The 17,104-nt window shown below is 34.4% G+C and overlaps 2 protein-coding genes across 2 annotated transcripts; one reads left to right on the forward strand and one right to left on the reverse strand.

Annotated features, from left to right (window-relative positions):
- The first annotated feature begins 12,363 nt into the window (after positions 1-12,363).
- On the forward strand, positions 12,364-14,129 carry LOC127791675 (protein VASCULATURE COMPLEXITY AND CONNECTIVITY-like). The gene is made up of 3 exons (XM_052321654.1): positions 12,364-12,516; positions 13,229-13,431; positions 13,949-14,129. Exons 1-3 carry the CDS (start codon positions 12,364-12,366, stop codon positions 14,127-14,129), a joined length of 537 nt encoding a protein of 178 aa, XP_052177614.1.
- Positions 14,130-14,221: 92 nt separating this feature from the next.
- Positions 14,222-16,679, reverse strand: LOC127791341 (probable terpene synthase 9). Its single transcript, XM_052321143.1, has 7 exons — positions 16,519-16,679; positions 16,188-16,440; positions 15,670-16,045; positions 15,323-15,541; positions 15,074-15,212; positions 14,713-14,961; positions 14,222-14,615 (listed from the first exon to the last, which is right to left on the reverse strand). The coding sequence occupies exons 1-7, from the start codon at positions 16,657-16,659 to the stop codon at positions 14,322-14,324; spliced, it is 1,671 nt and encodes a 556-aa protein (XP_052177103.1). The 5' UTR covers positions 16,660-16,679; the 3' UTR covers positions 14,222-14,321.
- Between the last annotated feature and the right edge of the window lie 425 nt (positions 16,680-17,104).

Below are 17,104 nucleotides of genomic sequence, written 5' to 3' on the forward strand. Positions count from 1 at the left end.
TTAATATATATTATTTAATTATAAAATATATATAATATTATCCAGTCGGACCACTCCGGTCTAATCGGTTGGACCAACTAACCCGTGACTCAATTAATAGCCCGATTCACTCTTCGGTCCAGTTTTTAAAACATTGCTATTGTCTTGTCCCGTCCCAATACCTTCTTGTCAATGTGAATAATGTGAAGTTGAGAGTTGGTATCTGTTTCCGTCAAATGAGTTGGCTTGTCACGTGTTTTATATGTGTTGCTAATCAATCACAATAAAATAATTATATTATTAGTTAAATAATAATTATATTTATAATATTACAATTATTATAATATTATATTTAAATTAATAATAGAAAAATATTAAAATAATAAAATACTACGTAAGAAAAAATAAAAGCACAATAGTAGTTAAATGGATGATAAAACCGAGGCCTTTGTAACAGAGTTATCTTAAAACAGATTCGTCGTCTCACCAAAAGTGCTAAATGATAATTGACATTTGTTTCTCAGAATACAACGATTTACAGATAAAAAAATTAACACAAACTTCAGAGTCTAATAGCAAACTAGAACACTATTAAAACTAAATGAGTATGAAAATTTTTAAAAAATAATTTTACTAAAAATTCTCTTATTTTTTTCAATGGAGGAAGCCCTTTATTTATAGAGGATGAAGAAAAGAAGAGGAAGAAGGAAAAGAAAGAAGAAGAAAAAGGGGGAGGCGGCTAATTGAGAGAGAAGTCGTGAGAGACAATTATTTATATATATATATATATAATATTTTTATAATATATAATGAAGTAGGTCCTTTCACATATATTAATAATTGAAATAGTAACTTGTAGGAAGCCCTTTATTTATAGAGGATGAAGAAAAGAAGTGGAAGAAGGAAAAGAAAGAAGAAGAAAAAGGGGGAGGTGGCTAATTGAGAAAGAAGCCGTGAGAGGCAATTATATATATATATATATAATATTTTTATAATATATAATCAAGTAGATCATTTCACATATATTAATAATTGAAATAGTAATTTGTATAGTATTCTACATTATTAATTTTAATCAACTATCTCGCATAGTGCACCCTCATAATTCAGCGCATAGTGCATATTTTGTAATTTTTTTCTTTCTTTTACATTTACAATAATATATAAATTATATATTATATTACAGATACATCAAACCATTTTTTAATCAATTTTTCATTCACCTATTTATCAATTTGGATATGTGAATATGCAAATATTCTAAATTTTTTAACAATCCCCCACATGAATGAAAATTGATGAGAAAATATTTTAACTCGGTGATAGTGTTCATTGATCGAAACTTGCATAGGATAGATAGGTGTTACCCCTTAAACCTTTCATTGTGAAAATATATTTATTTCACTAACTCTCCAGAAAACATGATTTCCTTGAATTGTCATGTTATCAATGTAAATGATAATATATCTCACACAAGAATATTACTACTATTGTTCAGTTCTCATGATTATATTTGTTTTGGCCATGAACAATAACTTGGTTTTGAGATAAGTTTTTAAAGAAATGAGCCTTATACAATTCTCTTTTAAAGTGGTCTCACTTATCTTCATATAGCTGATTTCTTATTTCAGAGTAACTTACATATTTCATTTAAAATTTTTGAGTTTAAGAATTATTAAAGCAAACCTCGCTATCATTTTTTTCTCATAGGTATCACTGTTTCATTATAGGAATGGACAAAAGGATAACCCCTCCTCCCCCCACAATGACCTAATAAAATTTTTACAATTAGGTTGTCCCTTTGAACCTAAATCTTGAGATTTCCAATTAACTAGGTTGGGTTTCCATTGTAACAACTTATTTTTTGATGAGCTTTAGTTTGATTCCCCTTGATGATTTTTTAACTAACTCTCTATTCAACCCTTTGGTTAGTATATTTGTAATATTACCTGTTGACTTCACATAGTCAATAGACATAATTCTAGTTGAGAGTAATTGTCTAATAGTATTATGTCTACAACGTATATGTCTAAACTTATCATTATACATGTTACTCTATACCCATCCAATTGTAGATTGATTATCACAATGTATACATATTGGAGGCACAGGTTTCTACCATATTAGAATATCCTCTAAGAAATGGCATAGCCATTCTGCCTTTTCGCCATATTTGTCTAAAGCAATAAACTCTGATTCCATAGTAAATCTGGCTATAACAGTCTGTTTAGAGGATTTCCATGCTACAACTGTACCTGTAAGTGGGAATACACATTTACTTGTAGATTTCGAGTTTTTCACATCAAATATCCAATTCGCATCACTATATCCTTCTAGGACAGCTGAGTATCTGGTGTAGTGCAACCCAAAGTTACAAGTATACCGTAGTATCTAAGTACTCTTACTATTACTTTTTAATGGTCTGTATTAGGATTACTTGTATATCGACTCAATCTACTAATTGCATAAACAATATCTGGTCTAGTTCAACTCATTAACTACATTAGACTTTCAATTACTCTAGAGTATTCTACTTGAGAAATATTCTCACTTCTATTCTTGGATAATTGAAAACTAATGTCTAATGGTGTTCTAGCTACACCAAAATCATTTTTGATGAATTTTTTCAAAATTTTGTCCACGTAATGTGACTGACTTAAAATAAGACCATATGATATTCTTGTGATTTTAACCCTTAAAATCACATATGCAAGTCTCGTATCTTTCATGTCCAACTTTGAATTTAACATATTCTTGGTCGATTTGACTATCTTATCATTACTACCAACAATGAGGATATCATCTACGTAAAAACACAAAATGATTTTAAATTCATTGGTTATCATTACATTATCAAATTTTCCATACCATTCCTTAGGCGCTTGTTTTAAGCCACACAATGATTTTGCCAATTTACAGACTTTATTTTCTTGTCTTGGAACTATAAAACCCTAGGGTTGTTCCATGTAAATTTCTTCATCCAAATCTCCATTTAAGAAAGTTGTTTTCACATCCATTTGATTTACTTCTAAATTTCATAGAGCTATAATTGCAAGTATCATCTAAATAGAATTTATTCTTATTCCAGGAGAATATGTATCAAAGTAATCTGTTGCCTATAACCTTTTATTACAAGTTTAGCCTTATACTTATCAATAGAGCCATTTGCTTTCATTTTTCTTTTAAAGATCTATTTAGACCCTAAAGGTTTACATCCAAGTGGCAGATCTACTAGCTCCCAAGTATGATTCTGTAAAATAGAATCAACTTCACTTTTAATTGCTTCTTTCCACAAAAATCATCTTTGAACAACTTATAGCTTCTTCTTAATTTTGGGGTTCATTTTCTAACAAGTAAGTTAGAAAATCTAGGCCAAAAGATTTTCTTACTCTTATTTTTTTGCTCCATCTAGGTTCATTCTCAAATTCTTGTTTATGTTCTAAATCATGATTTTTTTCATTCATAGTATCATATGTTCGTTTAAACGAACTTGAACCCTCCTTAGAGTAATAAGGAAACACATCTTCAAAAAATGATGCATTTATCAATTCCGTTATAGTGTTCTTGTGTATATATGGGTTTTTAGACTCATACACAAGGAATCGATAAGCATTACTATTAAGTGCATATCCAATAAAAATATAGTCCACTGTTTTAGGACCTATTTTCATTTTCTTTGGTGTCGAAATAATAACTTTTGTTATACACCTCCACACTCTTAAGTATTTGCAGGATAGTCTTCTACATTTTCAAAGTTCATAAGGAGCTTTTTCTTTTTTCTTTCGGGGTATCTTGTTTAAAAGATAATTGCTTGATAAAATAGCTTTACCCCACATGTTCTGAGGTAATCCAAAACTTATTAACATCGCATTTATCATTTATTTCGATGTGCGATTTTTACGTTTTGCAACACCGTTTGATTGACATGAATAAGGTGTTGTAACTTATGTACAATTCCATATTGTGCACAAAATTCATCAATTGGTGTTTCATACTCCCCACCTCGATCACTTTTCAACGCCTTTATTTTCTTGTTAAGTTGATTTTCAATTTCATTCTTATAGAGAATAAATTTATCTAAAGGTTCATCCTTGCTTTTAAGTAGATACACATAACAATATTTCGTGCTATCATCGACAAAAATAATAAAATACATATTACCACCTCTTGTTTATATGAATTTTAAATTGCACACATCACTATGAATTAAATCAAGAGGTTCTGTATTTCTTTCAATTGTTTGAAAATATGATCTCGTCAATTTTGCCTCTACACAAGTTTCCACTTATGTTTTGAATCGATATGAAAAGATAGTATATGATCAAAGTTAATTAATCTACACAGCATATCATAATTAATATGACCCAGTCTACCATGCCATAAATTGGAAAACATAAGCAAGAAAACCAAAGGCTTATTTGTTTTATTCATAATGGTCATTACATTGCAACTTAAAAGCTCATCTGATTCATAACCTTTCCCAACATACATTCTATATTTTGACAAAATAACTTTATCTGACTCGAATACCATATGAAATCTATGCTTGCTCAATAACGACTCGAACACCAGGTTCTTACGAATTTCTTGCACATACAACACATTGTTCAAACTCAATTATTTTCTAGATGTTATCTTTAACAACACTTTCTCCTGTCCATTAATCTCAAAAGACGAAAATTACCAATGAACATCTTTTTCCCATCAAATGGCTCGAAATTGGTGAATAGTTCCCTGTTTGAGCACACATGCCTTGTGGCACCAGTGTCAATCCACTATTCCCTCGGGTTAGACCTGGCCAAATTCACCTCAGATATCATGGCTGACAGATTCATATTGGACACGTTTGTAATCATGGTATCCACCACATATGCCTCATGGGCCCTGGTCTTCATCTTTGGAAGTTTGCACTTCATAGATCTATGACCCAATTTGCCATAGTTTAAGCATTTCCCTTGGAACTTGTTTTTGGAGACTCCTTCTTTGGGTCCCAGCTTTGGCTTGTTTTCTTATATTTGGAGCTTTGCCCATGCTCCAATACATTCGCTTTAGCAGCAGGAGGATTGAAACTTTTCTTCTCTGACCCTCTATTGTCTTCTTCAATTTGAAGTCCAACGATCAGTTCTTCAAGATTCATTTCCTTTTGCTTGTGCTTAAGGTAATTCTTGAAATCCTTCCAATCAAGAGGCAACTTCTCAATAACTCTAAAAACCACTTGGAAAGATTCACTTAGGAAAGATTACTTGAAATTCTTGCACTTGATTGACCACCATCGTGGAATCCACCATTTTGAAATCGAGGAATCATCCAACTATGAATTTCTTGATTCCAACATCCTTAGATTTGTATTTTTGGTCTAAGGATTCTCATAGTTACTTGGCAGTTTTCATTGTAATGTATATGTTATACAATGAATCATGCAGACCATTTAAGACATAATTTATGCACAAGAAATCAAAATGCATCCATGCCTCAACTGTGTTGATTACTGGCATATATGTTTCAGCATCCTTTAAAATAGGAGCATCTTCAGTCAAGAATCTCGCAAGATTCAAATTAGTGAGGTAAAACAACATTTTTTGCTACCACCTCTTCAAATTCAATCCGTTGAATTTCTCAGCCTTTTCGCCATGACCCGCAAGCACTACAACAAGTATATGGGCTGCAAGAAAAGATCCTTGCCCCACATTATTAGAGGTTTCAGCAAAATTCACAAGAGTAGCCATCTCTTGAAACGAAACTTATTCGTGAGAAATCTGTTTCAAGATTGTTAACTAACAACAATAAAATAATTATGTTGTTAGCCAAACAATAATTATATTTATAATATTGTAATTATTGCTTGAAAATATAATTATCATAATACTATATTTAAACCAGTAGTACAAAAATATTAAAATAATACAATACTACTCAAGGAAAAATAAAAGTACAACAGTATATAAAGGGATTATAAAATCGAGGCCTGCGTAACACACAATTTTCTTAAAATAGATTTGTCGCCTCACCAAAAGTGCTAGAGGTTAATTGGTGTCTGTTTCGTAGGATATAACAGTTTATTATAGATTGATAAGTTAGTACAAACTTTAGAGCCTAACAACGATCTAGAACAGTAATTGAACACTATTAAAACTAGAAGAGTAGGAGAATTATTAGAAAATAATTATACTGAGAATTCTCTCATTTTTTTCAATGGAGGAAGCCCTCTATTTATAGAGGAAAAAGAAAAGAGGAAGAAGAAGGAAAAAGCAAGAAGAATAAGAAGGGGGGAGGCGGCTAATTGAGAAAGAAGCCTTGGGAGGCTTTGTAGCCTCACTCAATTATACATATATATATATACATAATATCTTTATAATATATAATGAAGTAAGCCCTTTCATTTATATTAATAACTGAAATAGTAACTTGCATAGTACTCTGTATTATTAATTTCAATCAGCCGCCTTGCACAGTGCACCCTTATAATTCATTGCACATTTTGTATTTTTTCCTTTCTTTTACTTTTACAATAATATAAATTATATATTATAATACATATATCTCAAACCATTTTTTAATTAATTTTTAATTCATCAATTTATCAATTTGGACATATGAATATACAGATATTCTAAATTTTCCAACATATGTTGGGTCAGGTCTCCTTTTTAGTTGGAGGACGACCTAGTAATGGTTAGGTATTCTTAGCCTGTTTGATTGCAAGCATAAAATTTGAATAGAAATAAAATATTTTCTAGATAATTCTAGGTAATTGAATTACCTAGAATTAAATTCCAAGGAAAATATCAATTGAAGGTGTTTGATTGACTTAATTTTCTACCTAGAAATTGTTTTACTTTTCCGATTTTTGGTGTTTGATTGCCATTATTTTCCATAGAAATAATCATTTTTTCTATCTTTTGGTGTTTGATTGCCAATATTTTTCCTAGAAAATAAACATTCTCCATAGAAAAAATACTTTCTTCACCTTGAAATTCAAAGCAAATTCAAAGTCACCATTATGAATATGAAATCAAATTCAAAGTAAAAATTCAATTTTGCAGTTCCTATTGGATTGAACCATCATTGTAATGCAAACAACAACAATAAATTCATAAAAACCAACATGAATATTGCTGTAATTCAAAGTCAAAATTCATTATGAATGTGAAACAGAGAACAAGATCTCTTCTGGTGGACGAAGGCACCCATTGCAATCAAACAACATGGATATAAGATCTCGTTGAAACAAAAAATGGGTTTTCTTGTTCTCTGTTCTCAATCAAACAACATGGATAGAAGACCATCATTGCTGTAATTTTCAACATTTAACAAGAAATATATAAAAACCAACATAATACACTTGTAACGCAAACAACAACAAGCGCATGAGCGACTACAAACACAGCTGGGACATACCCCGAGCAGAGAACATAACTACATCACAAGCCAATGCAAAGCAAAAAAAAGTACGAAAAACACCACCTCAAACACATGAGGTAGGAAAGAGTCACATAAGACAAAACACATGAAAACAACAGAACCATGGAAAGCTGCACAATCGAAGCTACAAAGAAAATATAATGAGACCTACCAGGCATAACAGGCCATGGTTTCATCACACATAGAGAGTTACAGCTCAGTTTAGTCAGCAAGTACTACTGGACCATTTCTTATTTTATTTTGTTTTTGCAAAATTTTCCACGAAAAGCTTGACACCACAACATACTTGTACCAAAAATTTCCCAGGATCTTCCTTTACCCCAAAAAAGCACATTCTAGAGGTGCTTCTACCTTGGTGGAGCACAGAGAGACAACTTAATCACTAGCTAGGGAGAGATTTCTCCTACTTTAGGAGATGTGCAGATCCTCCTCAACCTTGACATGGTTGATGAACTGGACTTTACCATACTTTTTTTTTCTAATGAATGAAAGATGTACAAACTCCTGCAAATCCACATAGTTGAGACCAACCAATGTGGTTTTCAACAAGTGGTCCTGGATTGAACTCAAAAAAATTATTCGTTTGTTAGATAAGGTACCTCTTCAGATATTGGTGTTTTTAGAGAAACATTGACCAGTTACCTGGAACCCCAATCATAGCAGGCCCAAGGTTTCAAGCACGGTATACATTGGCCAAGTAAATTGTCCTGCCCAGCATATCTTGGAAGGGCCTCCATAAGATGGCGCTAACTCAAGCTTGTTCAAATTGGCAGCAATTTTGGCTAGGGAAAAATCATTGCAGCTTGTTCTAATTTTCCTTGACACAATCAATTGCCACCTTAACACACAACATAGAAATAAGAGCAGCCTTTTGGCCACTATGAACATTTAACAGACTTGAGCATGCACTTCCTATGGCTGTTCATCTATGAACACTATCCAAAATATGCTCCCTCTCAAACTTTCAATAGGTTTAAAAACATAAATATGAGGAAGACTCTTCTAGAAAATTCATTTGGATTTCAAATATGAATATGATCAACCTGGTTGTTCAAAAAGCTCATTCAGAGGGCTGGTGGAAGACTACCAATGCAAACAACTAATACAAAGTCATTGATGTTAAGGCAAGTTCTGCTTTCGCCCCTCAGCAAATACAAAGTCATATTGGAATACAAACACAACATATCCATTGGTCTCATTCAAACACAAAATATATGCAGTTTCGTTCTGCATTACAAATTAAACAGTGTTTGTCACAAACATGCCAAACATCATCTACTAATTAAGCGGAGGTGGAGCACGACCAAGTTTCTCAAAAACCCAATCCCGCATAAATGCTTCATCAGTCAAACTCATAAAGATTCTCACAAAACTTTCATCCGCTTGAAATATCTTCATGATTTGCATCATATCATGCCTGTCTATCTTCATGCCTTTTAATTTTTCTAAAACCAATTGCCAATTTATATGTTTTTGTGTATCTAATGTCGCTTGAATCTCCATAGCATTGGCAATTCTTTTTGATGATTCGACAATACTCGATAGGGTAATAATACTCTCATCGGGTTGGGTACGTCTGCGTCGGCTTCTGTTAGTTCCTTCTTCAGCGCTACACTTGGAATCACTTTTTTTGCTTGAATTTGTAGCTTCACTTTGACTATCAATCCCATTTACACTTTCATCTACTACTACTAAAAAAAAAAAAAGAAAACTTATTAAAATCTATTATATAAGGCATATTATGAATAATATATATTTATTATTGACTTTTATAAATACCATGGATGGGAAAGATATCGTCATTGCTGGCTATTGAGCGCTCTCATGTAGCAACATCATTTCCAAGGATAACCTCCAACTCATCATACCGAGGACAATGTTTGTTCTTCCACTTTCCAAATTATGGTTTCTCCTAAAAAAAAATTTATAAACAAAGGCAAATATTTTCATGACTTGTCAATGCCAAAAAGAAACTATACTACTAATGTGTAATGACAAAAAAGTTGCATGGTCGATAAAGCATTATACCTTAAGAAACTCCTCCCAAGCTAATGCAACGGCTGTGACACGTCCAGTGTTAGGATCAAACCCAAAACCACTCATACTTAATAATTGACAAAGTTCAACATATTCTTTCTTAATAGACTTCAAACACCCCCTTACATTTTTTTCCGACACCACAACTCCACACCCATTATTTACGCTCTCAATTACCTTGGACACTTGAGATGAGGTAACACCATTGTCACTTCTTTTGTGACCGTCAACACTTGATGATATAGTGCGCTAATCATACAATTATCCATTACATCATTCCAAGGTATATGACGATTCTTCGATATAGGATCCATTTGGCTCGAGCTCTTTTCCTCTCCTATAGGGTTTTTTTGATTATGTGCCATAAAATGTCTTTCAAAATTAAAAAAGTTTTGGTCAACCATTACATAATATCATGTACAAAAAATAATAACCGACTAATAATAACATGTTAAATACAACATATGTTATATAAGCAAGTTTATGTCAACCATTACATAAGGATATAAATGACAATTAAAAATTCAAATTTAATCGAAATCAACTCCTGCATCATGGTTGGGATGATAATCAGCTCGCATTAAATCAGTAATTGTATTCCTATTGCATCAGCTGTGAAAGATATGTGAGCATTTGGAGTCTCGTCTTCAGATACATCGACATGTGTAGGGTTATTCTCATCATCGCTAGTATCTACGTCCTCACCACAAACATCTTCTATATCATCATTCCTTAAGAAGTTGTGGACGTACGACACAACAAGCAAGGACTATCTTTGCTTGTGTTTCAATGTCGTGGTAGGGTTGATGTCTCAAATATGAAAATCTTCTTTTAAGCAAACCAATTGTCCTCTCAACAATATTACGTAGAGATGAATGGCGAAAATTGAACAACTCCTTACTACTTTCAGGACGTTGACCCTCAATGTCTCTACGATGATAACGAGTCCTGCGGTATGGTGCAAGAAATCTCGAAACCAATGGGAAGCCGGCATCACAGAGATAATATTTACCTATCAAAGAATTGTTTGTTACATAATCATTATTAAATAATTGGTAACCTTGTGAAAAAAAATGATATCAAACTAGTGGTACAACTTACCCAAAGGAACTGTCAGCTTATGTCCTTGCCGTAATATTGCACTCCTTAACAATCGACCGTCATGTGCCGATCCCTCCCAACCGGCAAGTACATATGTAAATTTCATATCAAATGTGCAAGCTACTAAAACATTTTTGAGAAATCTCTTGCTTTCTATTGCGATACCTAGCTTGTTCTTCTAAAGGGACATTCGCAGGAATATGTGTACCATCTATTGCCCCTACAGCATCCTTTAACAAAAAAAAAAAAAAAAACTTTTAATAAGAAAATTACTTTAGAATATTAAACCTTTACAAAACATATAATGAAATAATTTCGACCCCTAACCTGAAAATATGTGAACCAAGGCTTGATATTTTCTTTCTTATATGGTGAGTTGTAAACAGTGGCATTATTGACAGCATCTCTATATAGTCTGAGACAAGCGTGTAAGACCCTATGGAAGTAATGATTCATTGTTTGTCCAGATCTAAAGAAAGTAAAACTTTCAGCTCGATTACGTTCGTCATGCCCAACCGTGTTTAGGAAAATAGCCACTTGTTCCTCAACAAGGACAGATCTACTATCAACCAATCCATAAGTTCATAACCGAGCACAAAATCTATGAAACGACTCTATTTTCATCCTAAGTAGGTTATGAAAAATTATATCACTCATTCCAAACATTCGTGTAAGGGTCATTTGTCTTTCAGAATCCCAATTTATATGAAGAGCCCTTGGGAGATATCGGTTGTGACGCCTAATATAATTATATATCACAATTGCTTGCATGACCATTGTCCAAAATAAACCCAAACGTTGTTGTTGCTGTCGAGGTTGATTCCTTGTTGAAGGCATGTTACTCACTACCACTTATAAAATAAAAAGTCAATAAAATCAACATATAAAAAAAGACGACAAATTAAACTACAATAGTTTGTAAAATTCAGAAAGATATGAAGAGTGAGAAATGTTACTAAAAGAGACTGATTGATGATGTTGCTAGAAAGAGATAAAAGTTTTGAAGCATCTAGTCAAAAAATTCCCTCCAATACAGGCATCAACTTTCCACACTCCTTGATCACCCTCTATTTTATTTTTATTTTTACTTTTGAACTCAGAATTATTATCATGGGGGTGCATTTATTTTAATTATGTTTGAAAATACATATATAGATAGATAGATAGTCATGGGAGTGGAAATCAATAGAGTCAAGTCATTAGGAAATCAAGAGAGTGAAAATACATAATGTCCAGATAATAGATGGTTAATAACAGTGATAGGCAGTTCATGTAAGACCCCTAATAATTAATTATCCAATGAGCATAGACAGACATAGGATAACAGATAAATGAACAAATTACAGCTCAGTTTGGTGGCTAAGTATATGAAGTTAACACATTAAGTAATTAAAGAATTGTACTTTAAGAAGAGAGACACGCACATAACACAAGCAAATAAATCAATATACCAAATTATATTGGTGTACAACACTAGTGCATGTCTATGAATAATGGGCACTTTGCACTATTCGTTTCTGCAGTCAGTGACTTGTCCATTTTTTCAGAAACTCTGAGTATCTGAAACACAGTTTCTCAACCTACAATGGCATATGCCTCATTTAACAATATTTTCATTTGATTCTACATGAGTGGACTCAGAAGTATATATCACAATATGCAGAAGTGACAAAAACCAAAGCTACTTTGGTTTCTTTTTTCCTTTATTCCACACAAATATGGACATATATCAGAATATTAAATTTATAATGTTGAGAAGTTTTCTATATTATAAAATTTTAGAACAAAAATTGCCCAAGATGGGGAAGATGGCGACGAGGATGAATGGCGGTCTGCAAGTCGGAATTAGAGGTCGACTTCGGCAGAGATGGCGAACATGAAGATCGCTCGTTGAAACAGAGGCCAAGATCACTCTCTGGAATAGAGAACAAGATCCGGTGGACGAAGACTCCAGATCGATGGTCGAAGACCAAGATTGTTCACTGAAACAGAGAGAAAAACCAAGATCGGTGGACAAATACCAAGATCGCTCGCTGGATCTATAGAAATAAGAATAGAATGAGGACGGAAACATTACCGTGGAAGAAGATGAAGATGCGTCGGTGGTGTGAAACTCTGAATCGAAGATGGTCTTCTGCGGAGATGGCGACGAAAACAAAGTTAGAGTTGGTCTTTTGTGGAGATGGTGACGAAGCCTAAGTCGAAGATAGATGGCGAGTCATAGGAAGTCGGAGATGGTCTTCTTCGGCAGTGGATGGCGACTCACAAAAAGTTGAAGATGGTGACAAAGCCCAAGTAGGGGCTCGACTTCGGCGGTGGATGGCGACGAAGAGGAAGGGAACAAAGCCAACTCGAATAGGAGAGGAAACCCTAGAGAAATCGAGGAGGAGTCAGCTGTGCGCGCATTGAGCAATTCCTTGGAAATGTAAAACACCCCCCCTTCGGAAAATTATTTCCAGCAAAAGCTAGAAAACAGCGTCACTTGACCGAAAATAAGAACTTAAGTTCTCTGGAAAATAAATGCAATTAAACACTACAAAAGATAGAATTTAGGTGAAAAATACTCATTTTCCATGAAAAGGAAGTGCAATCAAACAGGCCCTTTAATGTTATTTCGTCTTTATAACACATTAACAAACATTTTTAATGTTTACGTTGAAGTTGAAGTGTGTGATTTTGAAATATGCAGGTTAAGCATATGAGGTTGTGGCTATTTGAGTGCAAAGAACCAAGCCATGAAGCCTTCACCTTGGGGCTGGCTGCAGCCGCCCTTCTGGTTCTGGCCCATGTTCTTGCCAGCTTGATTGGTGGGTGCAGTTTCTGCACTCAAGAAGACATCCAAAAGGCTTCCCCTAGCAGGCAATGCTCCCTGCTTTGCCTCCTCCTCACTTGGTATCTCACTATTCCTTCTCAATCTCATGCTTTTGAGTAAATTTTAATTAAGTTAGTCACACTTGTAGAGTCATTCACCAAAATTTTCCTGATCGTTTCTTTGTCTCTTTTATTTCTGTTGTTATATACTCATTTCATTCCAGTTGCCTCATTACAGAAACTTGCATCTATCTTCTTTTCTTTTCGCATGACACACTATCTTAATTCATGTTCCACACATTTTATCTTATTTTTAATCTTTTTGATAAGTGAAGACATTCACCCAAATTTTATAACTTCAATAAGAGATCCCACTAACTTATTATATATAAATTATTTTTTAATTTAATTTATCTTTTTTATATGAACCACCATCCATCTTTTTAACATTCAAATCTTTATTTCACTTATTTTTCTAGTAACACGTGCGCTGTTAAGATGTCATTTTTTCATTATTAAAACTTGGAATCCAGCGCCATAGCATGTGTGATCCCCCATGCCTGAATCTGTGTCCTTGATGTTGATTATCATTGATCAGGGTTGTATTGGGCGTCGGATTGGGGTTGCTGGTGATTGGGACCCTGTCAAACAACAAGTCGAGAGCAAGCTGTGGCTTAACACACCATCACTATTTGTCCCTTGGTGGCAGTCTGTGTTTTGTCCATGCAGGGTTTTCTGTTGGGTATTACGTTATTGCCACTGCCTCACCCACCGAGTAATTGAGTAATTATATATATATATATATATATATTCAAGGGCACGGAGGTCATATTGTACTTCAAGAATTAACAAGCATTAGCTAGCTAGCCAGGGAATATCACTTTCAATCAGAATGACATACTTTATTAGCTTTTGTCCATGCAGGGTTTTCTAATTATACATACTTTATTAGAAAACGTCTATTTAATTGATTATTTAATCAGAATTGGTTTCACAATTAACGAGGTCAAATGATCTTTGATGGCTCCAACTGATGTGCCAATCCCATCTCCCCGCAGGTAGATAAGTTGAGCAGTCCTAGCCATGTTCAAACACATCTTTACTAGGGATTTAGCATGATTATTTCTCGCACTTGCCTCGTTAAGTTTCCTCCATGAAAATCCTATGAGCCCTTTTATATGCTCTCTTGCTTCTTCTTCAGACACCCCCTCCTCGATCATGTAACACTGAATGGACTTTGCTGCATCCCCTCTCATGATCTCAGCCTTCAAAGATGGACAACAGACAGTTTGTAACTTGTTCAATAATGCTTAGAATAATTGAACATATTATGTGTATGTGCTTAAGCTTAATTAATTATACCTTTGAAGTACCCAAATCATTGCTTAGTCGAGCTATGAGGGATGACCAGTAAACTACATCAGAGCAAGCTTTGAAGCTATCAACAGATGGTCTGGCTATGGCGGATCCTAGCAGTAGATAAGCATGGGCTATGGCTGCTTTACCACCCACTGAATTCCATCCACTTTCTAAGTATTCCTTCAGGGTTGGAGTGTACCCATTGTAAAACCATTGTGCTTCAACCAGATATGATCTGGAAAGATTTGCCCACTGCAACACTAATGCTTGCAAGTTAGATCTCAAATTTAGGCTTTTCTAATGAAGAGATCAAGCAATTAATTAGTATAGATTTAAGACAATCTTAATTTGTCTTTCTTGTTACCTCTTCCTTGATGAAGGGGATCACATTCAAGCCATGTTCTGTCAGAGCATCCCGAGCAATTTCATTTCCAAAGTTGAACATGGCCAAGTAGCATATCTTCATGTAATCGGGAAGGTGATCTGTGGCCTTCCCGTCCCATCTGATCGAATCAATGAAAAGAAAGGAGGAGGGAAAATAGAGTGTTTGAGTTAGTTCTGTATAAAGAATAGTCGAGCTCTTACTCTCTATATATATATGGCATTGCCATACCGGTTCACTGCATCGGTGAAGAGTTGAAGCTCATCGAGCGATCCATAGATGTCATACATGTCATCTATTGCTGTTAGTATACAGATAAACTTGGTGAGGCCTATCCTGCATTTGGAGAACTTCGGCTCAAAGATTATCCCCATCGCCCACAAATAGTTCTCCATTAGTCGATCCCTCGTGAAGCTAAGCTTTGCATTCAAGCCTGTGCCCAACCACCACCTAACAACACAAAATCGTAATCTATTCTATGTTAGATAAATTCGTTGATTGAGTCAATTTTTATTTTATTATGGGATCGTGGACCTAGATCTACGTTATTGTGAGCCCAAACTCAATTGTGAACTTACTTTATTAAGTCCTTCACTTCTTTCTGATGCACTGATTGCACCAGATTGTAATCCAACTTAGCAAATTGCAGCAACAATGAGCTTTCTGTGCTGTTCACTCGATAGAGATCAATGAAGCTTCGCGCTTCCAATCTTGTCATCCTCCACCGGAGGGGGATTTCCAGGGACTTTCGAATTTGTTTCCCCAGCTTACTGCCGTGATCCTTCTTTGCAAATGCTTTCAAACGTATGAGACTAAAATTCTTGGCTTCTTCCAAATCATGTTCCCCATCAACTCCATAGTGTGAAGCTTCGTACAGACTCAGAAGACCTTCCACCTCTTTGCTTAAGCTCTCCATGAATCTCCCATCACTGCCTTTGAATTTGTTGAACACAGCTAATTTGATGGAATGAAGAGTCGTCTCAGAATATGAAATGAAGAGTCGTTTAGGAACATGAAAAGTACTTAAAATGCATGAGGTGTAAGTGTGTTTTGTAGTTTTTATGGTGTGTTTAATGTGTGACAAAGCTCGATTAACCTGAGCTGACGGGGTATCCATGTTCTCTTAGAAGCCGAAATTGCAGCGAAGCTATGGAAAGATTGCTACTGCCACTACCTCGAACAAGGCCAATAGTCTCCTCAATCTCTTCCTCAAAATGGTATGCCATGCCTAGACGTTGCATTGAATCCACAAGCTTTAACTGAGCTGGAGCTTCAAATTCTTTCGTGGGTTTAAGCAAGCTTCTGATTTGTTGCTTCAACGCCTCTAATTTACAGCCATGGATCTCATACTGCGAGGAAAAAAAAAAAGAAAAACAGTTCAAGCAAATCAAATGCCAAGAAAGTTTGAGAAGGGCTGGACTAATTACTGTATAGGATGTGTTTAATGACTCCACGAATTTGGGATCCCAAATGCTTGGATGGTAGTTGGCGGATCGTCGACGTTCATTCATTTGAAACTCATTCTTGGGCTTAAAGTAACGATTGGAATGAACAGTTGAGTTCATCATTCTCAAAAACTTCGAACGAACACACCAAGAAGATCCAGGAGAGGGTGTGATTGATATGTAGGGCGGTGCGGGCTCAAGTATAGGCCTATGCCTTGTCCCCAAAAAAGGGCGGGCCCAAAAAATGACCAGAGTAGATAAGAAAAAATTAATTTAATTCGATAGAAACTATATCACATAGTGCATTTCTTACCTCGGTAAAAATTATATCAAATAGTATATTTTTCATATTAATTTAGTTGAACACAAAAGATGTTTTACTTAATTTAGAATAATATAAAAATTAAAAATAAGAGTAGATAGCCATTATCATTGATCGTGTGAACAATCTAAATTAATAAATAAATCTCAAGTTATAATTAGACAAACTATTATTATATTACATTTATAAGTTAAATTTATTATAATCTATTTTCTTTTCCTGAAAACTAGATGAAATAAGATATCC

This window comes from Diospyros lotus, chromosome 15 (assembly GCF_014633365.1).
Source record: "Diospyros lotus cultivar Yz01 chromosome 15, ASM1463336v1, whole genome shotgun sequence".
In the NCBI taxonomy this organism is placed as follows: domain Eukaryota; kingdom Viridiplantae; phylum Streptophyta; class Magnoliopsida; order Ericales; family Ebenaceae; genus Diospyros; species Diospyros lotus.

Coding starts and splice junctions, on each gene's coding strand:
- LOC127791675 (XM_052321654.1), top strand. CDS start 12,364: ATGGCGGTCTGCAAGTCGGAATTAGAGGTCGACTTCGGCAGAGATGGC. Junction 12,517..13,228: donor GATGGTCGAAGACCAAGATT/GTTCACTGAAAC, acceptor TGAAATATGCAG/GTTAAGCATATGAGGTTGTG. Junction 13,432..13,948: donor CTTTGCCTCCTCCTCACTTG/GTATCTCACTAT, acceptor ATCATTGATCAG/GGTTGTATTGGGCGTCGGAT.
- LOC127791341 (XM_052321143.1), bottom strand. CDS start 16,659: ATGATGAACTCAACTGTTCATTCCAATCGTTACTTTAAGCCCAAGAAT. Junction 16,046..16,187: donor TGGATACCCCGTCAGCTCAG/GTTAATCGAGCT, acceptor CCATCAAATTAG/CTGTGTTCAACAAATTCAAA. Junction 14,616..14,712: donor ATGATTTGGGTACTTCAAAG/GTATAATTAATT, acceptor CCATCTTTGAAG/GCTGAGATCATGAGAGGGGA.